At 39.9% G+C, this 27773-nt stretch overlaps 1 protein-coding gene across 6 annotated transcripts in view; it reads left to right on the plus strand.

Moving 5' to 3' along the window:
- Positions 1-27773, plus strand: part of NUP210L (nucleoporin 210 like) — an 86575-nt gene that overhangs the window by 2452 nt on the left and 56350 nt on the right. For 3 of the 6 annotated variants that reach the window (XM_043568506.1, XM_043568508.1, XM_043568511.1), the window contains exons 3-10: positions 7976-8125; positions 9244-9337; positions 9908-10058; positions 10985-11117; positions 12220-12378; positions 13252-13320; positions 14371-14477; positions 15099-15239. In XM_043568506.1, coding sequence (XP_043424441.1) covers positions 7976-8125; positions 9244-9337; positions 9908-10058; positions 10985-11117; positions 12220-12378; positions 13252-13320; positions 14371-14477; positions 15099-15239 — 1004 coding nt within the window. Of the gene's footprint in view, positions 1-6841; positions 6979-7975; positions 8126-9243; positions 9338-9907; positions 10059-10984; positions 11118-12219; positions 12379-13251; positions 13321-14370; positions 14478-15098; positions 15240-27773 lie in introns of those variants that run through there. The other 3 variants (XM_043568507.1, XM_043568509.1, XM_043568512.1) reach the window with 2 other exon arrangements.

Here is a 27773-nt window from a genome sequence, read left to right on the forward strand (position 1 = left end):
CACACTAAAGTTTGGGAGGCACCGCACCATTCTGTTTTGGACCAGAGCGCCTGGAGAAGTGCTATTTGTACCCAAAATCAAAGCAAGGCTTTTTGCACCCTAGAGTTTCTGGCACTTCATTGGTATATTGATAGGCCAGAAATATCTGTATAGTTTTAAAGTATTTTGATAAGTGTATGTCTGTACTGTGTTATTAAAGAGAAGTTCACATTGTTTGGCATATCATATTTCATATGATTGAAGGTGCTGTCTATTAGAAAGCTGTTTTTTTTAATATACCACTAAGAAAAACATTGCCAACTAAACCGTGCTTTTCTTCACCTAGAATTTCTACTTTATGCCTGTGGAAGAACTCTGACTGACTTAATTAGATTGTTATTTTTATTATGTATCACTATTATGCCTAATAAAAAGGAAAGTATAAATAAAATAGACTGGTTAAAATATTTCTTTTTTAAATAGATTTTTTAAAATATTTTATTTATTTTTGAGAGAGTGCAAGCAGGGGAAGGGCAGAGAGAGGAGGACAGAGGCTCAGATGCAGGTTCCTCACTGACCGGCTGACAGCAGTGAGCATGAACCTCGAGATATGACATGAGCCAAAGTCAGATGCTCAACTGGCCTAGCCATCCAGGGACCCCCTGGTTAAGATGTTTCTAGAACTGTTTTAACATTTCTGCCTCAGATGTAACACTTTTTGGCTGGATATCTTCAACCTCTGTGTTTGTCCCCACAATATCATCTTCTGTGCCATGAAGACTGCTGGGGATGAAGTATTTCGTAAAAGAATCAATTAAAAACAGTAACACTTAAAAGCTGGGGCACATGACTGGCTCAGTTGGAAGAGCATGCAACTCTTTTTTTTTTTCCCCCTTAAGATTTTATGTTTAAGTCATCTCTATACCCAGCATGGGACTGGAACTCATAACACTGAGTTGCATGCTCCACCAACTGAGCCAGCCAGGTGCCCCAAGAGAGTATGACTCTTGATCTTGTGGTTGTGAGTTCAAGACCCACACTGGGAGTAGAGATTACTTAAATAAGTAAAACTTTAAAAAAACCCACAACACCTAAAAGCTTTAATATTGGCCTCTTAAGTTAGCTTTGCACTTACATGGAACTGATCTTTTTTTTTTTTTTTTTTTTTGTCTCCAGTTGTGGAAAAGTGCCTAGTACATCTGAGTTACCACCTTTCTTATCCCATCTCCTTAACCAGTTGATTCCCAGGGGATTAAAGAGTGTACTGCCATTGGCACCAGCTTTTCTTCCTACTACTAATACCCATTCTACAAGTTTTGATGAAAACTTTTAATGTTTTCACATAGGGAATCAATGACAACTGTGTCATGACTGTCTGGCTGACAGCAATTATAACATGTCATCAGTTATAAAAATCTCAATTTCAGGGGCGCCGGGGTGGCTCAGTCGGTTAAGCGTCCGACTTCGGCTCAGGTCATGATCTAGCGGTCCGTGGGTTCGAGCCCCGCGTCGGGCTCTGTGCTGACAGCTCAGAGCCTGGAACCTGTTTCAGATTCTGTGTCTCCCTCTGTCTCTGACCCTCCCCTGTTCATGCTCTCTCTCTGTCTCAAAAATAAATAAATGTTAAAAAAAATTTAAAAAAAAATCTCAATTTCAGAGATGTTAAAATATCAAAAAAGGAGTGCCTTAGAATCAGTGAAATATGGTTATGAGGATTCTCAAAGATGAGGATCTTTGAAGAATATGTCATGCAAGGCAGCTGCAAATGGATAGAGAAGGATCCCATGGTCAGAAAAGAATTGTTTTGGTCACATAAGCAATTTTTTTAAAAGTTTGTTTATTTAGAGAGAGAGAAAGAGCAAGTGGGGAAGGGGCAGAAAGAGAGGGAGAGAGAAAATACCAAGCAGGCTCCGCACCACCAGTGCAGAGCCCAACATGGGGCTTGAACTCACGAACCATGAGATCATGACCTGAGCCGAAGTCAGACACTTAACCAACTGAGCCACTCAGGTGACCCTTACATAAGCAATTTTTAATGTCATTACTCTTAACTATGTGAATTCATTCTGATATCAAAAGATTCGTTTACACAGTTGCTAGGAAAAATGTCAAATCTGGCTCTCACCTTAATTTTATCTGACTTGTATATATTCCAAAGTTAAGTATCTTTTAAATCAGTTTTCCCAAATTTGATATTAGTACAGTTGTGTACATAGATGATGAAATGCTCAATGATAAATGCTATTCTCAGTGTCCTACCAGGTACGTTCTCCTGTGAGTGGAAAAGAGCACTCTGAATGGGGGAGGCAGAAGAAGGAGAGGACGTTGTGCCTAAGAGAGATTGTTCATTCATGTTTAGGTGCTTAGAATTTTATGTTTTTGTTGACACTGTAGTAGAGCAAATTAGTGGCTAGGACAGAGATGATGGGTAGAGGTGAGAGACTTGAGGTGGGTGGGCGTGTTTTATTTGGTAAGAGTGCTAGATTTCTTTTGATTTTTGTTCTGTTTTGACTGGGTGCTACCTCCATTTGGTAAAACCTTCAAAGAATATACAAAGTTATATAGTGAAAAGTAAGCCTCTGATGTCATTTGTTCAAGAGGCAGCCACTTTTCTGTATCCTTCAGAGGCCGTCTGAATATATGAATATGCCTTTTTCTAGTGGGAAATCTAGATTTTTAACCTTAGGTAAAGGACAACTTAGAGGAGTTTGAAGATGAAGGCATGATTTTAGCTTACTTGGAGGATAAAGAAAGGGTCAGGTAACTGGATGATTTTGGTGTGGGTAGAGAATATAGGGTGAGCAGTACTTTTTGTGCTATGTTCAGGCATGTTGGTATTCTGTAAACTAATCAACTTACTAGTTGATTAGTTGCTGCAGTGGATTATAATTGTATAATCAAGAGGAATTGATTGGGGAGCTGGGATAAATATGAGAGTCAAGGCAGGAAATACTTACCGTTTCTGCTCCCTCTTTTTTTTTTTTTTTTTAAGTTTATTTATTTTGAGAGAGAGAGAGCACAAGCACAGGAGGAGCAGAGAGAGAGGGAGACAGAGAATCCTAAGCAGACTCCATGCTGTCAGCACAGAGCCTGATGTGAGGCTTGAACTCATGAACTGTGGGATCAGGACCTGAACTAAAAACAAGAGTCAGACGTTTAATCGACTGAGTCACCCAGGTGCCCCAACTCCTTTTTTTGTTCCTGGCTCTGCATCCCTTTGGTTCTTGAATACTGGCTTCATTCTCTTATTTTTTTCTTTCTCCTTCATCTCCCTGGGTCAATTCTTCTTTCTATCTCATTTGTTTTTCTTTCATTATTACCTTACTCCTGTGTGTACCTGAAGTAATATGGACATGTAGATAAGAATATTCATTATATTATCTAAAAAAGTTACTCATTTCTTTTTATATTTAAAAGAGGTAAGTTGAAGGTATGATATTTCTCTTAATCTCTCTAAATTTATCTATAAATCATAGAGGGTAATTTCTTTTTCTTTATGGTCAGTGGCCAGGTATTGAAAAGCTTTCTCCTATAGAAGTAGTCAGATGGGTAGTCATTGTGTGCATAAGGCCTTTCATATATTTTATGTACTGTCACACTGCTTTGGTCCTACCATTTCCCTACGTATTTCTCCACGGAAGAAAAGTATTTAATTTCCCATTTAATTAGTGCTAGATTATGCAGTGCTTAATTATCTAATGTATATTACCTAAGGTCACCTTCTTTCCTTTGCTGTCCTTGGAACACTTCCTTAATGGTGTGTTTTTACCAGCAGATCCCATGACATTTCTGCTTTGATCATAGGTCCCATATCTTGGTCTTCAATTCTTTTTTTTTTTTTTTTTAAATTTTTTTTTCAACATTTATTTATTTTTGGGACAGAGAGAGACAGAGCATGAACGGGGGAGGGGCAGAGAGAGAGGGAGACACAGAATCGGAAACAGGCTCCAGGCTCTGAGCCATCAGCCCAGAGCCTGACGCGGGGCTCGAACTCACGGACCGCGAGATCATGACCTGGCTGAAGTCGGACGCTTAACCGACTGCGCCACCCAGGCGCCCCTCTTCAATTCTTTTAACATCAGATCTTTTCAATTAAATATTAGGTAAAAGATTAATCAATTAAGTTTTTAAAAATAATTTTAGTTTATTTATTTAAATTTTTCTTAATGTTTATTCATTTTTGAGAGAGACAGAATGCGAGTGGGTTAGGGGCAGAGAGAGAGGGAGACACAGAATCCGAAGCAGGCTCCAGGCTCCAAGCTGTCAGCACAGAACCCGACACGGGGCTCGAACTCAGGAGTTTTGACATCATGACTTGAGCTGAAGTCGGACGCTCAACCGACTGAGCCACCCAGGTGCACCCCAGTTTTAGTTTATTTTTAAATGTCTGTTTATTTATTTTAAGAGCGAGACAGAGAGTGTGAGTGGGAGAGGGGCAGGGAGAGAGAATCCCAAGCAGGTTCCACACTCAGGGCAGAGCCCAACTATGGGGCTCAGTGCCACAAACCATGAGATGATGAGCTGAAATCAAGAGTGGGACACTCAACTGACTGAGCCACCTAGAGCACTCGTAAAATAATTTTAGATTTATAGAATCCATGCAAAGATGTACAAAGAGTTCCTATATACCCTTCACCCAGTTTTCTTTAATGTTCTACGTAATGTACTTTTTTTGCTCTAGGATTTAAGACACCACATTACTAAACTAAGTTGTCATGTTTCCTTTGTCTCCTGTGATCTGTGATAGTTTCTCATTCTTTCTTTGTCTTTCATGACATTGGCACTTTTAAAGAGTATTAGGTATTTTGTAGAATGTCTTTCAGTTTGGATTTATTTGATGTTTTTTCATGATTAGATTGGCTTGTAGATTTTTAGGAGGAAAACAACAGAAGCAAAGAGCCCTTCCAATGCATTATGTCAGGGTGTACATGGTATCAACATGATTTATCACTAGTGATAGTAAGCTTGATCACTTGATTAAAGGTAGTGCCTGTCAGATTTCTCCACTGTAAAGTTACAATAAGTAACTTTCCATATGCTATTCATTAAAAATCATCGCTAAGTTTGGTCCACATTCAAAGGAAAAGAAATTAAGCTTCACCTCCTAGAGGGAGGAGTGTCAAAGAATTTGTGGAAGTTATTAAAACCACCATAGTAACTAATAAATACTTGAGAGACGCTTTGATATATCTTGTTTGTTTTTAAAGTTTCACGCATTAATTTATTTTATTTTATTTAAAAAAAAATTTTTTTTTCAACGTTTATTTATTTGGGGGACAGAGAGAGACAGAGCATGAACGGGGGAGGGTCAGAGAGAGAGGGAGACACAGAATCGGAAACAGGCTCCAGGCTCCGAGCCATCAGCCCAGAGCCCGATGCGGGGCTCAAACTCACAGACCGTGAGATCGTGACCTGGCTGAAGTCGGACGCTTAACCGACTGCGCCACCCAGGCGCCCCTATTTTTTAAAAAGTTTTTTTAACATTTATTTTTGAGAGAGAGACGTGGGGCCCGAACTCACGAATTTTGAGATATGACCTGAGCCAAAGTCAGATGCTTAATCAAATGAACTTTATTTATTTATTTTGAGAGAGAGCGAGCGCACAGTGGGAGAAGAGCAGAGAGAGAAAGGGAGAGAGAGAATCCCACGCAGGCCTGCGATGTCAGCTCGGAGCCTGATGTGGGACTTGAACTCAGGAACTATGAGATCGTGACCTGAGCCAAAGTCAGATGCTTAACCAACTGAGCCACCCAGGCACCCCTGATGGGGATTTTCTATTTCCCCTCATCCTTTCCACACTTTAATAGCATTCTTCTGTAAGGAAAATAACCTACATCTTACAAACAAGTTCCCATTCGTTCATTCATTATTTATATAAGTATTGACTCATGGAAATTTATTGTTGGTTTATAATCCAATATTATCATAATTTATTTTGTTACTTGTTTTTCTGGCTTTGGCCATTGGGAACTCTTTCAGATTGACTCCAATGTCCTTTGGGCTTGCCCAATCTTAATTATATAATTAGTTTTGGGGCGCCTGGGTGGCGCAGTCGGTTAGGCGTCCGACTTCAGCCAGGTCACGATCTTGCGGTCCGTGAGTTCGAGCCCCGCGTCAGGCTCTGGGCTGATGGCTCAGAGCCTGGAGCCTGTTTCCGATTCTGTGTCTCCCTCTCTCTCTGCCCCTCCCCCGTTCATGCTCTGTCTCTCTCTGTCCCAAAAATAAATAAACATTGAAAAAAAAATTAAAAAAAAATAAAATAAAATAATTAGTTTTAGTACTTCCTTACTTTTTAAAAGCACCATAAGATGAGCCAGGCTCATCTTGTATTTCCCCTGACCAGCCATTTCCTGAGGAAGTTCTGGTTCTTTTTGTTAGAGAATTGTATTTAGAAACCAAGATCTCGGTGCTAATGTACTGGTTGCTACTGTAGTGTCATAGTTTCTAAACCCTCTCAGGGGACAGTGCTAGGAAATATATGTATATACACTAACCCACATATATACATAGATCTGTTTACTTCTGTATCCATTTATCTGCATATAAACTCAAACGTGAGTTATTGATATCTTTGGTTCTAATCCTGTACCACAGCATAGTTTCTTTGCTAGTGAGAAACCTGCCACTCACTATCTACAGTATATTTACTTATTTATTGAACTTCGGTGTAAATATAGTTTGGGTGTGATTAAATCAAGTTTTGTATTTCTTATGAAAGGAAGGCTAGCTTTGCCTGAAGTAGCATATTTTGATGCTCCTGGGGCTTTTTTGAAGGGCACTTGCCTGTGTTACCTAAGAAACATTTTCCTTTGATTTAAAAATTCCGTAAAAGCAGATCCACAACTAGGGACAGAGTTTACCCGTGATGTCCATTGGTAATTTTGGGTATTGCAGTGGTAGTTACTTTGCTTTTTGTTTCTTGTAGATAAAGCTGAAACTAAAAATGTAGAGTTAAAGCAGCAGAATGAGGGAGCTATGTAGGCAGTTCTCTAACACATGGTAAATATGAGAGGTGGGAATATTGTTAAAAGATCGTACAAAATAATTTTTGTTTCATTCTCAATTCATTCTGTACTGTTTCTATTCGTGTTTCTGAATTTCATTATGGCTGTATGGACTGGAACTGCGGTTGGGTCTAATATATTGTTTCCAGGCTTTTTAACCTCATAGTCTAGAAAAAAACACTAGAAATAGAGAAATTTATTGGCAGGACATATGGTTGTCACCCTTTTACTTTCCTAAATAAATACATTAAAAAAATCTATTACCATGATTTCATTAAAATTTTTAATACTTCAGAGCTCAAGTAGAATATAATAATAAAGTATATTCCTTTATTTTATTTTATTATTTTTTATTTTTTTAAGATTTTATTTATTTTTTTAATTTTTTTTTTTAACATTTATTTATTTTTGAGACAGAGAGAGACAGAGCATGAACGGGGGAGGGTCAGAGAGAGGGAGACACAGAATCCGAAACAGGCTCCAGGCTCTGAGCTGTCAGCACAGACCCCGACGCGGGGCTTGAACCCACGGACCGTGAGATCATGACCTGAGCCGAAGTCGGCCACTTAACCGACTGAGCCACCCAGGCGCCCCAAGATTTTATTTTTAAATAATTTCTTACACCCAACATGGGGCTCAAACTCACAACCCCAAGATCAAGAGTCACATGCTCCAATGACCGGGACAGCCAAGTGCCACTAAACTGTATTCCTTTAAAGTGAATACATGTAATTTTATTACTCACTATGTTAAAATTCGTACTTTTCTCATTTTTCCATGACTCAATGGAAACATCATTATAGATCAGTATTTGAGAACTACTGTTGGTCTATTGTCTCTTATAAATAGTGGCTTTTGTATTTTTTCATTGTGTTCTTTTCTTCCACAGGTTGAAAGCAACTGTTATAGCCTTTCTTCTTTATAATATAGAATAAGCCTTTGTGTGTTTGAGACATTGAATAGGTTCATGACCTATTGAATTAAATTCTCAGTTTTTGGGTTCATCATAGTGACTGACCATGAACTGCGCTGCGATGTTAAGGTTGATGTGATTCATAGCATTGAAATTATATCTCGAACCCGGGAGCTCTATGTGGATGATTCACCGCTGGAACTGATGGTGAGGGCATTGGATGAGGAAGGTAAAGGACTTCAGAGGAGTCAAGAAAATTACCTAAAATAATGTAATACTTCCTCGTGTTTGGCACTTGGAAAAAAGCAACTTGAGACATAAAAGGAGATTAGAAATCGTATTTATTTTTTATATGAAGCTCATGCACGTGAGTGTGGTTCAATGTATTTGCTACATACTTTCATAAAATGTTTCTGCTTGTTTAATTATTGGTTATCTCAGAAGTTTTTTTAACAGTCCAGATTCTGCCACTGAGCTTCTGCTAGTGGTGCCTAGATCAGCCATTAAGAATATATAATTTTTCTTTTTTTTTTGGAATTTATTACTAGCTCTGTTTTGATTAGTCTACTTTCTATAGGCTACGGGAATTATGTGTAAACCTATGAAAAAGTCTTATAATTTTATCTTTCTTGAAACTGATTTTATATTGCTTTTAGTATACTATATTAATGTATAATATGGTATTTAAAACATTTAAATATATTGCCACACTTTTTAAAAAATTAATTTACTCATTTTGAGACAGAGAGAGAGCATGAATGGGGTGGGGCAGAAAGAGAAGGAGAGAAAGAATTCCAAGAAGGTTCTGGGCTCTCAGCACAGAGCCCGACACAGGGCTTGATCCCAGGACTGTGAGATCATCATCTGAGCCGAAATCAAGGGTCAGACACTTAACCAACTGAGCCACCCCGGTGCCCCTATTGCCATGCATTTTTGTAAGAGTAATTTTTTAAATCTGAAAAATGAATGTATTATAAATATTTTGGAATCTAGTTTTTATAAAATGTTGGAGGGACTGGGGGTTGGGGATGCCTGTCAACCCTGACGTAGACCTTAAGGTGGCCTTTATGTAGAAAGGAACAGAAAAAGTGGCATAACTTTTGTCAGCCAGAAGTTGATCAGCTTGAGTCCTTTCTACATTCAGAAAATTTGTGTAGCAACAGCACTTTTGTTCATGTAGGGATCTTCCTGGTATATGTGTTTTAATTCATTATTGATAGTGCTTCTATTTGTTAATGGAAGAGGCCTAAAAATAATTTTAAAGTTAGATTTCTCTTTCTTGTTAAAGATACCTGAATATTTTTGAATATGTGATTCTGTCTTGTCTGCTTTTGGCTTGCTCTACAGGAAATACTTTTAGTAGTTTGGCAGGGATGATGTTTGAGTGGAGCGTTGCCCAGGATAAAGAATCAGCAAGAGAAGAATTGTCTAGCAAAATTAGGTAACATTGAAACCAAACATAAGCCATCTGACTTTGAAGGAGGCATTTGCCTTTGGGTGGCACAGTGAGCAGCAGCCACTTGTACGGACTTTGATAATCCTGCCATCTGGGCTTTTTTGGAACAGATAAATTTGCCAGGGGGAAATGTCTTTGATACAATGACATATGGTGTGGGCATAGGTACTTTATGATCATTTAATTTGAACCACTGCAGAGGAACTCGTGAGCTTAGGACCATATAATTGTTTGAACCAGGTGTATCTTCTGGCGGTTTTGTTGAGCATGCTGTCTGCACATGCTGAAATACAGTGAGTGAATGGATGATAGTATGAAATTTTGTCTTTAGTGGTAAGAAATTGCTCTCAGACAGTCCCAAGTGTTAGTCCCACAACAGTGTTAGCCACAGGCAAATTAAATACTTTTGTTCTATCTAATCCTATGGAAAACACAATTTAAAACTTTTTTACACTGTACAGACTTTGAAGAGACTGTTTAAAGTCTCTTAGGGGCTTTTGGAAGATGACTCCTTATTTGATTACACTAGAAACAAACTTTGTCTTATCTCTTAAGGATTCTGAAATACTCTGAAGCAGAATACTCTCCCCCAGTGTATATAGCTGAGATGGAAAAAGAAGAGAAACAAGGAGATATGATTTTGGTGTCTGGGATCAGAACTGGTGCTGCTGTTGTAAAAGTTCGAATTTATGAACCATTCTACAAGGTAAAAAGTTTGTGCCATAAACTTAGATTAAAGAACCTTGCCTGTGGAATATAATTTTTTTTTAACGTTTATTTTTGAGAGAGAGAGCATAAGCTGGAGAGGGGTATATATAGAGAGAATCCCAAATGTCTCCACACTGTCAGTGAAGAGCCCAATCCCACGAACCCGTGAGATCATGACCGGAGCTGAAATCAAGAGTAGAACACTTAACTGATTGAGCCACCCAAGCACCCCGAAAGCAATTGTTTCTTATATTTATCTATAGTGGAGGCCTTTTATCTGATATGATTTGGGTCAGTAATTGGTCATTTAATTGAAAAGTCATTTGAGGGGTGCCTGGGTTGCTCAATCATTTGGGTGTCTCTTTTTCTTAATTTTTTTTTAAGCTTATTTATTCTGAGAAGTGTGTGAGTGGGGTAGGGACAGAGAGAGAGAGGGAGACAGAGAATCCCAAGCAGGTTCCGCACTGTCAGTGTAGAGCCCAGTGTGGGGCTTGAACTCAAAAACCGTGAGATCATGACCTGAGCCAAAATCAAGAGTCAGGCACTTAACCAACTGAGCCACCCAGGCACCCCAGGAAAGAATTTTTAAATATCTGTAAGATATTTTATTATTTTTAAAGTGTTTATTTATTTTAGAGAGAGAGAGAGATGGAACACAAGCAGGGGAGGGGCAGAGAGAGAGGGAGACACCAATCTGAAGCAAATGCCAGGCTCTGGGCTGTCAGCACAGACCCCAGTGCAGGGCTCAAACCCATGGACTGTGAGATCATGACCTGAGCCAAAGTCCGATGCTCAAGCAGCTGAGCCACCTGGCGCCCCTCTATAAGATATTTTAAAAGAAACTTGTAAGAAGTAAATTTTTAACAAGCAAGATGACCTTCAGGATTTTGCCTATGGAACCTGTTTTTTTCCTTCCTCTTTTAGAACGTGGCAGCAGCATTGATACGTCTGCTGGTTTTGGAGAATATATTTCTTATACCATCCCATGATATTTATCTCTTAGTAGGAGCATATATTAAATACCGAGTTGCAAAAATGGTGCAGGGAAGAATGACAGGTAAGGTGATTTATCTTTTCCTAAGACTTAACATTTCCCAAATCCTTCCTGCTGACAGTAAGAGAAGCAGCTCCACCTTATGTATACACATACTTTGTGTTTTTAGATTTTGTGATAAAGTATTCCTAAAGTGCTATACCTGAGATAATATTGGATAAAGATGGTCCCCATATCTTGAACAGGCTAATGCTTAGCATCAGTGCCTATGGGCTTCTGAATTCTGGTACTAGTTTGTTTTTTTTTTTTTAAGTTTATTTCTTTTTTTTTGAGAATGAGAGCACAAGCAGGGTAGGGCAGAGAGAGAGAGAGAGAGAAAGAGAGAGAGAGAGGGAGAGAGAGAGAATCCCAAGTAGGCTCCACAATGTCAGCAGAGAGCCTGACATGGGGCTCAAACTCACAAACCGTGAGATCATGACCTGAGCGAAGTCAGATGCTTAACCAACTGAGCCACCCAGGTGCCCCTGTTACTGGTTTTAATAGGGCAAGTGAGGAAACTTTACCAGAGGGACTTGAATGATTTTTGCAAAAGTTTTTTTTTTTTAATTTAAAAAAATGTTTATTTATTTTTGAGAGGGAGAGAGACAGAGTGTCAATGGGGGAGGAGCAGAGAGAGAGGAAGACACAGAATCTGAAGCAGGTTCCAGGCTCTGAGCTGTCAGCACAGAGCCTGATGTAGGGCTCGAATTCACAGACCGTGAGATCCTGACCTGAGCCAAAGTCAGACGCTTAACTGACTGAGCCATCCAGGCACCCCACGAAAGTTGTTTCTTGAGAAGCTCAGTTCATTAACTGAAAACTCAACACTCTAATGATCCCAGTAGTCCCATTCAGTTTATAAAGTGTGCATTGGATCCATTAGCATTAGTCCTTTCCTTACTTAGTGGGGATCCTCCCTGCTACTTTCAGTTCACTGGTTTTTAAGAATGCAAGCAAGGTCAACAGTTAACTCACGTAGTATTCTCCCCCCAAATGGCTAAATGTTGAAATTCATCATAGTGGGAAGGAAATTAGAAGCAGATCATACTCTTATTTAGGCCTGCTTCCTGATTTTCCTCTTCTAATCCAACAATATGCTGTTGTATGTATTTTTCATGTCTTACAGAGGTGGAGTTCCCCTTAGAACACTACACACTGGAAATGCAAGACCACAGAATTGCATTTAATGGGTCTCTTTCCGGGAAGGTGGCATTACTGGATGAGAAGACAGCCACAGTGACTGCTGTCCAACTGGGCCAAACTAACCTTGTCTTTGTCCATAAAAGTATCCTTTTCAAGCTTTAGCTGCTGATCTATGTTTCCCTGAGCATACTAGACATGTTCCTTGATAAAGTAATTTGGTAAAATTATACTTATTTTGTATAGTTTTATTTTTAACAAAGAACTATAAATTATTATCATCATAATTTCTAACAAAGGGTAGGTAAAGAAAAGAATAGTTGGAACTTGGGATCTGTTGATTTCAGTACTTATTTGCAACCTCAGTTAAATTATAATTAGGAGATGGGAGGAAGACAGCTTGAAGAAACTTGTGTGAATTTTACTTAGTTTGTTCTTTCCTATTTCCACATGAATAATTGAGAAAAGACGGTATGGTATTTTCTGCAGTAGATGCTTAATTAATATTTGTTAAACTGAGTTGAGAGGAATTCATTTTTAATTTTTTAAATATTTATTTTGAGAGGGAGAGAGCAAGCACGAGTGGGGGAGGGGCAGAGAGGGAGAGAGAGAGAGAATCCCAAGCAGGCTCTGTGCTGTCAGCACAGAGCCCAAAGTGGGGCTTAAATCCACAACAGGAGATCATGACCTGAGCTGAAATCAATAGTCAGATGCTCAACCAGCTGAGCCACCCAGGCGCCCTGGCAGCTAAATGAATATTAAAAGCATGGACCATGATCTTTTTTCTATCATTCCATTTTCTTTAAATTTGAAATTCAAGAATACTTGATTCCTGTGATGACTGCGTCCCTCAGACTTTTCTCAGAAGTGTACACATTTAAGTTTCTGCTTTCCAAAAGATAATAAAAGATAGGATTTTTGTTTGTTTCTGTTTGTACATTTATTTTTTTCTTTGTTAGTTCACATCTGTCTTTTCACCCAACTCTGGTTCATATGATTTTCTTAAGAAGAAATTAAGATGTCCATATGAGATCTGTGTCTGGACTCCCAAATTGCACCATATATGTTGTAGAGCCTGGATTTTTAGGTATTTTTAGATAATAATTTTAAGAAAAATGAATAGCTTAAATTATTTCACTAGAAAGAGTGCATTAAAAACTAGAGTGCTTTTCGGGGCGCCTGGGTGGCGCAGTCGGTTAAGCGTCCGACTTCAGCCAGGTCACGATCTCGCGGTCCGTGAGTTTGAGCCCCGCGTCAGGCTCTGGGCTGATGGCTCAGAGCCTGGAGCCTGTTTCCAATTCTGTGTCTCCCTCTCTCTCTGCCCCTCCCCCATTCATGCTCTGTCTCTCTCCCAAAAATAAATAAACGTTAAAAAAAAAATTAAAAAAAAAGAAAAGAAACTAGAGTGCTTTTATTATTATTATTTTTATTTGAGAGAGAGAGAGAGCACGTGCATGCGTGGGAGGAACGGAGGGGGAGAGAGAGAATCTCAAGCAGGTTCCACACTCAGCACGGAGCTCTATGCAGGGCTCAGTCCCATAACCCTGGGATCATGACGTGAGCCAAAATCAAGAGTCGGATGCTCAACCAACTGAGCCACCCAGGCACCCTTAGAGTACCTCTTTAACCTTCGAATTTAAACTTCTTTTGACATGTTTTTTCACACTGTTATGATGGTTACATGCTGTCTGCAAGAGTGAAGCATCTTGAAACAGATGGTGAAAAAATAGGAAGATCCATGTGATACAATATTGGGTTAGGAAAAGAGACTTTATACAAAGAAAGAAGAATACTAATGTCCTTAGGTCATATTAATCTAATATTACGTAAAGAAGCTAAAATCTTCATTTTGAAAAAGAAGCCTGACACATTAGGAATGAGCAAAATTGTGGTTTGTTTGGTATGCAGATATAAGTGAGAGTGTTTCTTTATACCTGAGTTGAACTAAGTGAAGCCAGTTAGAACTCCAAATTATTATACAACTTGATGGAGGGAACCAAAAGGTCAACCTTGGAAACCATGTCCATCTGTTAGCAAATTTTGGACATTGAATCATTTTTATAAGTTTGTATTTTTTAATTCATTGTAGAAAAATGTTGGCCTCTTCTGATACCTTTGTTTCTTGATTTGTGTACAGATTTCACAGTCCAACCTGGAGACCGGTGGAGTCTAGAGGTGGGACAGGTGTATGTCATTACAGTAGAAGTGTTTGATAAAAGCAGCACGAAGGTCTATATTTCAGATGTGAGTGTCTTTTTTATATTTTTCTAGCCCCTCTTGTGGATGACTTCTTGAGTGGGCCATCTTTCTGGCGAGGAAGGGGTTTTTTTTCTTTTGCTTCCAGATTTTACTTTTAAAGTGACTACTTTATGGTTGTCATTAAATAGTTCTGTCCTTGAGAAATCCTAAACCAGAAGTAAAATATATAGTTCAGTGATAATTCTAGAAAAGAGGTGGAGAGGTCTCATTCACCGACTCCCTTAGAGCTGGTCACCCCCAGCGGCGTGGGGCGAGGATCAGTGGCGCCACAGACAGCAGTGCGGCACTCATGTTTCAGCGCCCTTTTGTTTTCCATGAAAACTGTCAATGTATGGAAAGGCAAAAATTATACCCAAATTTGTATAAAGTTTGACTCTTTCTATTTCTGATCACTTGCCATTAATGAATCTTTCAAAAATTAGTATCATTTTAAAATTACATCTTTCCGACTTTCTATGATGAGATACTTTCCATGATCAGAGCAAAGGCATTATTTTTATTTATCCCTAGAATGCATATCCACACCTTTTTTTAATGCTTTGGGGTTAAGATGGAGTTAGTGAAAAAACATCTCCAGTTTTGTATTGCTGTTGGGCTAATTTTCAGAATCTCAGGATTATGTTCCAGTTCCTACAGGAGTACTTTGAAGAGCAGCTCACTACGGTGAATGGATCTTATCATGTGGTAAAAGCCCTGAAAAGTGGTGTCGTGCTGATAAATGCATCCCTGACTTCTATCATTTACCAGGTAGGAATTTATTTTTATTTAATTCAAAAATTTTTTATTAGTTTATTTTTTGAGAGAGAGCGAGAGCAGGGGAGGGACAGAGAGGGAGAGAGAGAATCCTAAGTAGACTTCACACTCTCAGCCTAGAGCTGGACGTGGGGCTCGAACTCGTGAACCGCAAGATCATGAGCTGAGCCAAAATCAAGAGTCAGATGCTTAACCGACTGAGCCACCCAGCCACCCCTACCAGGTGGGAATTTAAAGGATAATCTTTAAATCCTGAGAACCCTGATGAGGCTTGGATGACTTGTTGATTTGCAAGCAGATACATGGCACATTCCACCTGTATCTTCCAATAAAAATGAAAAGAAGACGATAGACCGTATACTTGGTAGTTTATACCTGTACAGATTTCCTGTTGCAGTTTTTGTTATTGCTCATATTTGCGTTTCTGGTCATTGTATATACATTCACCATTTGAGGTTCCTTTAAAAAATTATTTGGGTGTACCTGAATGGCTCATTCGGTTAAGCATCCAACTCATGATCTCAGCTGGGCTCTGTACTGGACGTGAAGTTTGCTTAAAATAAAATAAAAAATAAAAATAAAATAAAATAAAATACATATTCATGTGCACATTTCTTTGTGTTGTCAGATCCACATAGAGTACTTTCTATTCCGAAAATCCAAAGGATTAATACGTCAGTGTATTTGGCCATGCCACCAACCTTAAACTTTTTGCATTGTTTCCATTTCTTATTCTTATTAAATGCCATAACTGAATTTCTTTGTACATTTTTTTCTTTTGGTTAATTTTTATATGACATAATGCCAGATTTCTGATTAAGTTTCTGATTTTTAACAGCCTGCCAAATTTATCTCCATCTCCCAAACCTATTTGTTCTTCACAGATCCTTTCATCTGGTTATTTAAGACCGATCCCGAGTGGCCCTTGACTCTTCCTTCCCCCTCACCTGCTACATTCAGTACACTGTTGAATGCCATGTCAATTCTTGTGAATGTCTCCCAACCCATTTTTTACTATTCCCATGGTGATTTTCACCTAGACCTTCATAGCAATTTTCTTCCTTCCTTCTTTCCTTCTTTCTTCCTTCCTTTTGCAATCTCTAGGGCTTGAAATCATGACCCCAAGATCAAGAGTTGAATGCTCTACCAACTGAGCCAGCCAGGAGCCCCTCACGTTTTTTTTTTTTTTTAATGTTTATTTATTTTTGAGAAAGAGAGAGACAGAGTGTGAGCCAGGGAAGATCAGAGAGAGAGGGAGACACAGAATCAGAAGCAGGCTCCAGACTCTGAGCTGTCAGCACAGAGTCCGAAGCAGGGCTCGAACTCACAAACTGTGAGATCATGACCTGAGCCAAAGTGGGACTTCTAACTGATTGAGCCACCCAGGCGTCCCTAATTTTTATTTTTTTAAATGTTTTATTATTTTTGAGAAATAGAATACGAGCAGGGGAGAGGCAGAGAGAGAGGGAGACAGAGAATCCGAAGCAGGCTCCAGGCTCTGAGCTCAATCCACTGGGCCACCCAAGTACTCCAGTTTCTTTTTTCTTTCTTAACTTCTTATTTATTTTTTTAACAATTTTTTTTAACGTTTATTTATTTTTGAGACAGAGAGAGACAGAGCATGAATGGGGGAGGGTCAGAAAGAGGGAGACACAGAATCTGAAACAGGCTCCAGGCTCTGAGCTGTCAGCACAGAGCCCGACGCGGGGCTCAAACTCACGGACTGCAAGATCATGACCCGAGCTGCAGTCGGCCGCTTAACCGACTGAGCCACCCAGGCACCCCTTTTCTTAACTTTTTAAAAAATGTTTATTTTTGAGAGCATGCTTGAGCACGTGTGCAAGTGGAGGAGGGGCAGAGAGAGGAGGGGTAAGAGGACCTAAAGTGGGCTCTTTGCTGACAGCAGAGAGCCTGATGTGGGGCTTGAACTCACAAGCCATGAGATCATGAGCTGAGCCAAAGTCGGATGCTTAACCCACTGAGCCACCTAGGCACCCCTGTATAGCAGTTTTTTAATGGGTATTCCTACCTCTGATATCACCCCTAGCTGGAACCATATTCTAAAAACTACAGAAATTGTGTGTTTACTGTTTAAATTCCTTTGGTGGCATCCCATTGGTTTTAAGGTAAAGTTAAAACTCCTTAATATGGTTTTAATAGGGCCCTCCATGACAGAGATCACAAAGGGGGTGATCTCTAGCCTATATCTTGGTTTGTGGTCTTTTTATTTGGGCGTGCAAACTTTCTATTTATTTATTTTTTTTGACCTTTTATTTACCTACTTATTTTAGAGAGCGAGAGAGCATGAATGGGAGGGGGGAAGAGGGAGAGAGAGAGAGATCTTAAGCAGGCTCCAGGCTTAGCACAGAGCAGATGTGGGGCTGAATCCCATGACCCTGGGATCATGACCTGAGCATCAGTTGCTCAACTGAATGAGGTGCCCCAAAAACTTCTTTTTAATTGAGAAATTTTATTTATTTTTTACTTATTCTTTTTATTTGACAGTTTCTTTTTTTTTTTTAATTTTAATTTTTTAAATGTTTATTTTTGAAAGAGAGACAGAGTGTGAGCCGGGGAGGGACAGAGAGGGAGACACAGAATCTGAGGCAGTCTCCAGGCTCTGAGCTGTCAGCACAGACCCCGACCATGGGGCTTGAACTCATGGACCAGGAGATCATGATCTGAGCCTGAGATGGATGCTTAACCGACTGAGGCACCCAGGTGCCCCTTAATTTAAATAAAACCTAGGATTTCTGCTTCTCTAGGTTATATGAAAATCTGAGAGGGGCATCCGGATGGGCATCCCCTCAGTCGGTTGAGCATCTGACTTAGGCTCAGGTCATGATTTCACTGTTTGTGAGTTCAGGCCCCGAGTTGGGCTCTCTGCTGTTAGCCTGCTTCGCATCCTGTGTCCCCTTCCCTCTGCCCCTCCCCAACTTGCACTCTCTCCAAACAGAAAAAAAGAATCTGACAATGATTAACTGGGACAGACAGTGGCTACACCATTTAGACTATGCTTTTAATTCTGCTGTTTCCCTCCCTTCACTATTATTTCATATTCAGCTTAATAGGCCTGTCTAGGGGTGCCTGCATGGGCTCAGTTGGTTAAGTGTCAGACTTCCGCTCACGCCATGATCTCATGGTTCATGAGTTCAAGCCCCATGTCAGGCTCTGTGCTGACAGCTGGGAGTCTGGAGCCTGCTTTGGATTCTGTGTCTCCCTCTCTCTCTCTGCCCCTCCCTTGCTTGCGCTCTGTCTCTCTCTCAAAAATAAATAAACATTAAAAAAAATGCTGTGGGAATTTAATTTTGTGACTCTACCTGAATGATTGGCCCAAGACAACTTTTCCAGTTGCAGGTCTTGTCACTCTCTCTCCATTATGTATCAACCACACTGAACTTCCAGTTTCTAGAAAATGCATTCTTCCTTTTTGCCTCTAAGTTTTCTTTCCATTTGTTTATTTTCATTGTTATAAACAAATATAGTTTCTTTTGTCTATAATACTTTGTGTACTCAGTGTGAAACATCACTTCTTCAGGCCTGTTTTCCCCTTTCATATATATTCTCAGAACTCCCAAACTTCCCAGGTCATAATATTCATCATATTTTACTGTTATTATTTGCTCCTTTTATCACATTATAAACTTTGAGGGCAATGATTATGCCTACTTTGTTCACAACTGTTGCCCTAACATCTAACAGAGTGACTAACATGTCGTTGGCAGAAATAAGTATTTGTTAAATGGTGTTTGGGTTACTTATATCAATTTTAGGTTTACATTCATTAGTAAAATATGTCCAGTTTTTTCAACAATATTTACTCAACAGTTTTTTTTTTTTAAGTTTACTTATTTATTTTGAGAGAGAGTGCAAGTAGGGGAGGAGCAGAGAGAGAGAGGGAGAGAGAGAGAATTCCAAGCAGTCTCTGCACTGTGCAGAGCCCAATGCAGGGCTCGAACTCAGGAGCCATAAGATCATGACTTGAGCTGACGTCGAACACTTAACTGACTGAGGCACCCAGGTGCCCCTCTTTTGTTTTCAATATTAAAAAAAATTTTTTTTAAGTAATCTCTATACCCAACATAGGGCTTGAATTCATGACCCTGAGATATCAAGAGTGACATACCCTGGGGCACCTGGGTGGCTCAGTCAGTTAAGTGCCTGACTTCGTTCAGGTCATGATCTCACAGTTCGTGGGTGCTGACAGCTCCTGGAGTCTGCTTCAGATTCTGTGTCTCCCTCTCTCTTTGCCCCTCACCTGCTCATGTTCTCTCTCTCTCAAAAATAAATAAACATTAAAAAAATTTTTTAATAAAAAAAATGTGACAGGGGCGCCTGGGTGGCGCAGTCGGTTGAGCGTCCGACTTCAGCCAGGTCACGATCTCGCGGTCCGTGAGTTCGAGCCCCGCGTCAGGCTCTGGGCTGATGGCTCGGAGCCTGGAGCCTGTTTCCGATTCTGTGTCTCCCTCTCTCTGTCCCTCCCCCATTCATGCTCTGTCTCTCTCTGTCCCAAAAAAAAAAAAAAAAAAAAAAATGTGACATACTGTACCAACTGAGCCAGCCAGGCACCCCCTCAGTTTTTTCAATAATATTTAATACACAGTGATTTTTTTTGTACACTGTATGGCATTTCTGGCAATTTGACACTATTCTAGAATCATTCTTCAATCCCAAAGATCCTGCTTTTTAAAAAATATGTTTTAAAATGAGCTCTCACCATCACCTCTTTATTTTTATTTATTTTTTTAATGTTTATTTTTGAGAGAGAGAGAGAGCAAGAGAGGCAGAGTACAAGTAGGAGAGGGGTAGAGAGAGGGAGACACAGAATCTGAAGTAGGCTCCAGGCTCTGAGCTGTCAGCACAGAGCCCGACGCGGGCTCAAATTTGTGAACCGAGAGATCATGACTTGAGCCGAAGTCAGATGCTTAACCGATTGACTCACCCAGGCGCCCCACACCCTTACTCTTTTAAAAATTGTTTTTATTTTGATATTTTTGCCTAATTATGCTGTTCATCAAGTTCAGATTTGGTGTGGAAATTGTAATTGACACCTACTGTACTCTTTTTTTTTTTTTTAAATAAAGCTTCACTAAAAAAAATTTTTTTTAATGTTTATTTTTGAGAGAGAGAGAGCACGAGCAGGGGAGGGTCAGAGAAAGAGGGAGACACAGAATCTGAAGCAGGCTCCAGGCTCTGAGCCAGCACAGAGCCTGACGTGGGGCTCGAACTCACGAACTGTGAGATCACGACTTGAGCTGAGGCCAGATGCTTAACCAACTGAGCCACCCAGGCACCCTGACACCTACTATACTCTTAATTTGGTGAGGCTAGAGACAGTTCTTGGGTTTTCCTAGTTTCCTTAATACCTAGTCAAGAGATAGTAATTCATCTTTTTTGTGTTGGGATTAAAATGTGGATTATGTATGGTCCAAAATTGGAAAGTCTTCATTGAATATATTGGAGCACTTAACCATTTTGGAGGAAAAGTTATCATTAATAACTTTCTTAAACTGTTTATTTTGGAATTATAGATTTACAGGAAGTTATAGAAATAGTACATAGGACAAGATGTACAGATGGCCAATAAACATATAAAAACATGTTCAACGTAATTAGTCGTTAGGAAAATTCAAATCAAAATCATAATGAGATACCACTTGACACCCACTGGCTGAAAATAAGAGGGACAGACAATGACAAGTATTGATAAGCATGTAGAGAAATTTGAACCCTTACACACTCTTGGGGGGAATGTGTGTAAGTGAATAAATGGTGTTGCTGCTTTGGAAAACACCTGGCAGTTATCAACAGACAAAATACAGAACTACTGTGTTACCCGGCCATTCTGCTCTTATGTATATATGCAAGAAACGTGAAAACATTTTGACTCAAAAGCTTGTGCATGAATGTTCATAGCATTATTTATAGTAGAAAGTGGACACAACCCAAATGTTCATCAGCTGAGGAGTAGATAATAAATTATGGTACATCCATATTCCATACAATGGAATATTTGGCAATAGAAAACAAGTACTGATATATGCTACAGCATGGGTAATTCTTGAAAACATTATGCTGAGTGAAAAAGCCAGACACAGGCCACATGTTGCATGATTGCATTTATGTGAAATGTCAAAAACAGGCAAATCCATAGACAGAAAGCAGTAAATGCGGTCACCTAGGACTGGGGGAGGGAGTGGTCACCTAGGACTGAGAGAGGTAGTGGTCAGCTAGGGATGGGAGAGGGAGTGGTCACCCAGGACTGGGGGAGGCAGTGGTCACCTAGGATTGGGGGAGGGAGTAGTCACCTAGGGCTGGGAGAGGGGAGTGGTCACCTAAGGCTGGGGGAGGGAGTGGTCAGCTAGGGGTAGGAGAGGAAGCGGTCATCTAGGGCTGGGGGAGGGAGTGGAGGGCTTGGAGAGTGACAGCTAAGGTGTAGGGTTTGGTTTTGGTGTAATGAAAGTGTTCTAAAATTGATTGTGGGGATGGATGAAAAACTGAAGGTACTAAACATAATGCCCTTAATATTTATCTAAATTGTTACATGCATCAATATAGAATTTAAAAACTGCTGAGTTATATTCCATTGTATTGATACACTAGAGTTTTTTAACCATTCAGCTATTGAAGGACATTTTTTTCCCCTAGTATTTGGCTATAATAAATAAAGTGGCTCTGAACCCTTTTTATTTTTAAGTTATTTATTTTGAGAGAGAGAAAGGGAACAGGGGAGGAGCAGAGAGGGAGAGAGAGAATCCCAAGCAGGTTCTGTGCTCAGCGCAGAGCCTGACACAGGGCTTGAACCCACAAAACTTTGAGATCATGACTTGAGCCAAAACCAAGAGTTAAACACTTAACCAACTGAGCCACCCAGGTACCCCAATAATTCTAATAATTTATCTATAGAATCACTTATATTTTATATCATATCATCTGTAATTGACAGATTTGATTCTTTCCTGTCCTAATCCAATACCCACTTTTTCCAATTGTAATGCCTTTTACTTTTTTTTCTTGCCTTATTCACAATCTCCAGTACAATGCCAAACAGACATGGTAATAATGTTTCTGATCTCAAAGGAAAGCCTTTTCTCTGTTAAGTGTGATGTTTAGTTTCTTTAAACAATTTGCCCTTTCAGGGGTGCCTGGGGGGCTCAGTCAGTTAAGTGTCCGACTTCAGCTCAGGGCATGATCTCACGGTTCATGGGTTCAAGCCCCGCATGGGGCTCTGTGCTGACAGCTCAGAGCCTAGAGCCTGCTTCAGATTCTGTGTCTCCTTCTCTCTCTGCCCCTCCTCTGCTCACACTCTGTCTCTGTCTCTCTCTCTCTCTCAAAAATAAATAAACATTAAAAAAATTTTTTTAAAGGTATGCCCTTTCAAATTACTGAAATTTCCTTTTATTTCTAAATTCCCATATCCTAGATGAATGAATGTTATATTTCAGTGTATATTTCCTGCAAACGTTAAGATGATTCCGTAATTTTGGGGCACCTGGGTGGCTTAGTCAGTTAAGCGTCCAACTTTGCAGGTCATGATCTCTGGGTCTGTGAGTTCAAGCCCCACATTGGGCTGTGTGCTGACAGCTCAGAGCCTGGATCCTGCTTCGGATTCTGTGTCTCCCTCTCTCTTTGCCCCTCCCCTGCTCACACACTGTCTCTATCTCTCAAAAGTAAATGTTAAAAAAAAAGATGATTCTGTAGTTTCTTTTTCTATTGTTAATTTCAGTAGTTTTTAAAGTTTATTTATATTTAGAGAGAGAGAGAAAGAGCACACAAGTAGGGGAGGGGCAGACAAAAAGGGAGACTGAGACTCCCAGGCAGACTCCATGTTGTCAATGCAGAGACCAACTTGGGGCTTGAAGTCCTGAACTGTGATGTCATGATCTAAGCCAAAATCAAGAGTCTGACGCTTAAATGAATGAGTGATCCAGGTGCTCCTGTTACTTACTTTTCTATTTTTTGGAATAGTTTCAGAAGAATAGGTTTTTTAAAAAAATGTTTTAATGTTTATCTAAGAGAGGGAGACGGAGAATGAATGGGGAGGGTCAGATAGAGAAGGAGAGGGAGAGAATCCCAAGCAGGTTTCGCACTGCCAGCACAGAGCCTGGTGTGGGGCTCGAACTCACAAACTGTGAAATCATGACCTGAGCCAAAGCCAAGAGTCAGACACTTAACTAAGCCACTGAGGCACCCCCAGAAGAATAGGTATTAATTCTTCTTTAAATTTTTGGTAGAATTCACCTCTGAATCCATCTGGCCCTGGACTTTTGTTTGTTGGCAGTTTTTTGATTACTGATTCAATTTCATTGTTGGTAATCAGTATGTGCAATGTTCCTATTTCTTCCTGTTTTAGTTTTGGTAGGTTATATGTTTCTAGGATTTAATCCATTTCTTCTAGGTTGTCCAATTTGTTGTCATCTAGTTATTCATAATATTCTCTTATAATTGTATCTCTGTGGTTTTGGTTGTTATTTCTTCTCTTTCATTTGTGATTTTATTTATTTGGGTCCTTCCACTTTTCTTTTGGCAAGTCTGACTAGAGGTTTATCAGTTTTTTCCCCCAAAGAATCAGCTCCTGGTTTCATTGGTCTGTTCTCTTGTTTTTCAGTTTCTATATCATTTATTTTTGCTCTAATCTTTATTATTTCCTTCCTTTTGCTGGTTTTAGGTTTTGTTTGTTCTTTTTCTAGTTCCTTCAAGTGTAAGATTAGATTGTTTACTTGAGATTTTTCTTGCTTCTTGAAGTACGCCTGTATTGCTATAAACTTAGAACCACTCTTACATCCTAAAGGTTTCAAACCATTGTCGTTTATTTTCATTTGTTTTTGTGTACTTTTTTATTTCTTTTATTTCATGGTTGACCCATTCATTGTCTATTTAACCTTCACCTATTTGTGGTCTTTCCAGATTTTTTTTGTGGTTGACTTCTGGTTTCATAGCATTGTAGTCAGAAAAGATGCATATGACTTCAGTTTTTTTGAATTTGTTGATGCTTGTTTTGTGGCCTAATATGTGTGATCTGTTCTGGAGAATGTTCCACATACACTGTAAAAGGATGTATATTCTGCTGTTTTGGGATAGAATGCTCTGAATGTATCTGTTAAATACATTTGGCCCAGTGTGTCATTCAAAGCCATTGTTTCCTTGTTGATTTTCTGTTTTGATGACCTGTCCATTGATGTGAATGGTGTGTTAAAGGCCCGTAATGTTATTGTATAGTAATTGTAATATCATTGTATATTGTATTGCATTTGATAATAGTCAATTAGTTCCTTTATGTTTTTTATTAATTGTTTTATGTGTTTGGGTTCTTTCATGTTGGATGCATAAATATTTACAATTGCTATATTTTCTTGTTGGATTGTCCCTTTTATTATTGCAAAGTGCTCATCTTTGCCTCTTGTTATGGTCTTTTTTTTTTTTTTTTTTTTAATTTTTTTTCAACGTTTATTTATTTTTGGGACAGAGAGAGACAGAGCATGAATGGGGGAGGGGCAGAGAGAGAGGGAGACACAGAATCGGAAACAGGCTCCAGGCTCTGAGCCATCAGCCCAGAGACTGACGCGGGGCTTGAACTCACAGACCGTGAGATCGTGACCTGGTTGAAGTCCGACGCTTAACCGACTGCGCCACCCAGGCGCCCCATGGTCTTTGTTTTAAAGTCTGTATTGTTACTTCAGCTTTCTTTTGACACCCATTTGCATGATAAATATTTATCTGTCCCTTCACTTTCAGTCTGCAGGTGTCTTTAGGTCTAGAACGAGTCCCTTGTTGGGATCCTGGCTGGCTCAGTCAATAGAACATGCGACTCTTGATCTTGGAGTTGTAGGTTCAAGCCCCACATTGGATGTAGAGATTACTTAAAAATAAAATCTTAAATAAACAAAATGGGTCTCTTGTAGGAAGCATATAACTGGGTCTTTGTTGTTGTTTTATCCATTCTGTGTCCTTTGATTGGAGCATTTAGTGCATTTACTTTCCAAGTCATTATTGGTAGTTATGTATTTATTGCCATTTGGTTACTTGTTTTCTGGTTGTTTCTGAATATTTTCTCTGATCCTTGTCTTTCCCTCTTTCATCATATGCTGGTTTTCTTTAGTGATGTATTTGGATTTCTTTCCTTGCATTCTTGCTTATTTATTAGTGGTTTCGATTTGTGGTTGCCATTAGGTTTGTATATAACCTCTTCTGCATAAAGCAGTCAATATTAAGCTGATGGCTGTTTAACTTTGAACCCATTCTTTCTCTTCTCCTCCCCATGTTTATGTATATGTTGTCATATTTTAGATCCTTTTATTTTGTGAATTTCTTGAGTGAGTTTTTACAGAAATATTCATTTTTACTTCTTTTGTAGGGTCTACTTTACATACTCTCACTAATGGTCTTCCTTTTCTATTCATAGAGTCCTCTTTAGGTTTCTTGTAGGGCTGGTTTAGTAGTCATGAACTTCTTTAGGTTTTACTTGTCTGGGAAACTCTCTCTCTCTGCTTCTATTCTGACTGAGAGTCTTGTTGGATAGAGTATTCTTGGCTGCAGGTTTTTCTCATGTAGCACGTTGGTCATGCTACTCCCTTCTGGCTTGGGAAAAATCTATTGATAGCTTTATGGGTTTCTCTTCTATGTAACTCTTCTTTTGTCTTGCTGCTTTTAAGATTTTTTCTTTTTTTTAATACTTTTTTTAAATGTTTTTGTTTTTGAGAGAGAGAGAGAGAGAGAGGGAAAAGAGCACGAGTGGGGAGGAGCAGAGACAGAGAGGAGAACAAAGGATCCAAAGCGGGCTCTGGACTGACAGCAGAGAGCCCAACATGGGGCTTAAACCCACAAATCATGAGATCATGACCTGAACCAAAGTCAGACACTCAACTGGCTGATCCACCCAGGTGCCCCTTTAATAATTTTTTAATGTTTATTTATTTTGAGACAGATAGAGTGTGTGAAAGTAGGGAAGGGGTAGAGAGAGAGAGAAAAAAAAAAAAATCTCAAGCCTGCTCTGTGCTGTCAGCACAGAGTCAGACGTGGGGCCCGATCTCATCAACCATGGGATCATGACCTGAGCTGAAATCAAGAGTCAGACCCTTAACCACCTGAGCCACCCAGGCGCCCCTAAGATTTTTTCCTTATCACTCTATTCTGCCATTCTAATTACAATATGTCTTGGTGTGGATCTGCTTTTGTTGGAGGTTCTCTGTGCCTCCTGGATCTGGATATCTGTTTCCTTCCCCAGATGAGGGAAATTTTTAGCTATTATTTCTTCAAAGGAATTCTCTGGCCCCTTTTCTCTTTCTTCTTCTTCTGAGATTCCTATAATACAAATGTTTTTACATTTGATGGAGTTACTGAGTTCCCTAAGTCTCTTCTTGTTTTATGTAATTCTTTTTTTTCTCCCGTTTGTTCAGCTTCATTGGTTTCCATGACTCTGTCTTGTAGGTCACTGATTCGTTCCTCTGCTTCCTCCAGCCTGCTGTTCATTCCATCAAGCATGTTTCTCATTTTACTTATTGAGTCCTTTATCTCTGCTATGTTATTCCTTATCTCTGTGTTAATGGTCTCACTGGTGTCCTCCACTCTTTTCTCAAGTCCAGCGAATATCTTTATGGTCATTACTTTATTTTTATTTATGTATGTTATGTATGTTTATTTTTGAGAGAGAGAGACATGGAGTGCAAGCAGAGAAGGGGCAGAGAGAAAGAGGGAGACTGAATCCAAAGCAGGCTTCAGGCTCTGAGCTATCAGCACAGAGTCTGATACAGTACTTGAACTCACCAACCATGAGATCCTGACGTGAGCCGAAGTCGGACGCTTAACCAATTGAGCTACCCAGGCGCCCCTATGATCATGACTTTAAATTCTCCATCAGGCTTGTTCCTTCTGTCTGTTGCACTTAGATCTCTGACTGTGGTCTTGTCCTGTTCTTTCACTGGACAGATTCCTCTGTCTTCTCATTTGGTCTAAGTCTCTGTGCCTGTTTCTGTGTACTAAGAAAGTCAGCTACATCTCCTGCTGTTGAAGGTAATGGCCTTATGAAAAAGAGGTCCTGTAGTGCCCTGCTTCATAGTGTCCCCTGTTGCCCAGGGCCTGGCGCTTCCGGGAGTATCTCCAGTGTGTGCTGCCTGCATGTACTCTGCTGTCGTGTCCTGGCTGCTTTACCTTTCAAGCCGGTGGTGTGCAGAGGCTCTCTTTGCCTGTTGTGGGCAGTGTTTGGTCCCTGGCCTGAATGTGGCAACTTTTAAGTGGATGTGCTCTGGTCTGCTTATGAGATGAAACCTGTTGCCACCACCACCAGAACCCAGGCCTTGCAAAACTCCTGGGTTGAAAGATGTGGTGTGGGCAGGAGTTTGGACCGCTCTTCTGGGGTTGGGAGCTTGCTGTGCTGGGAGTGGGGCGAGCGTAAGTGGCAGCGGTGGTTCCTTTGGAGCGCAAGGGGGCGGGGCTTGGTGTAAGCAAGTTAGGTAGCGAGTGTGGGCACTGCACCGGTTCCCACAGGTGCCCTGTACTTACCCTGAGAGGCAGGGGAGGGAAACGGTGCCT

This window comes from Prionailurus bengalensis, chromosome E4 (genome assembly GCF_016509475.1).
Source record: "Prionailurus bengalensis isolate Pbe53 chromosome E4, Fcat_Pben_1.1_paternal_pri, whole genome shotgun sequence".
NCBI classification, from domain to species: domain Eukaryota; kingdom Metazoa; phylum Chordata; class Mammalia; order Carnivora; family Felidae; genus Prionailurus; species Prionailurus bengalensis.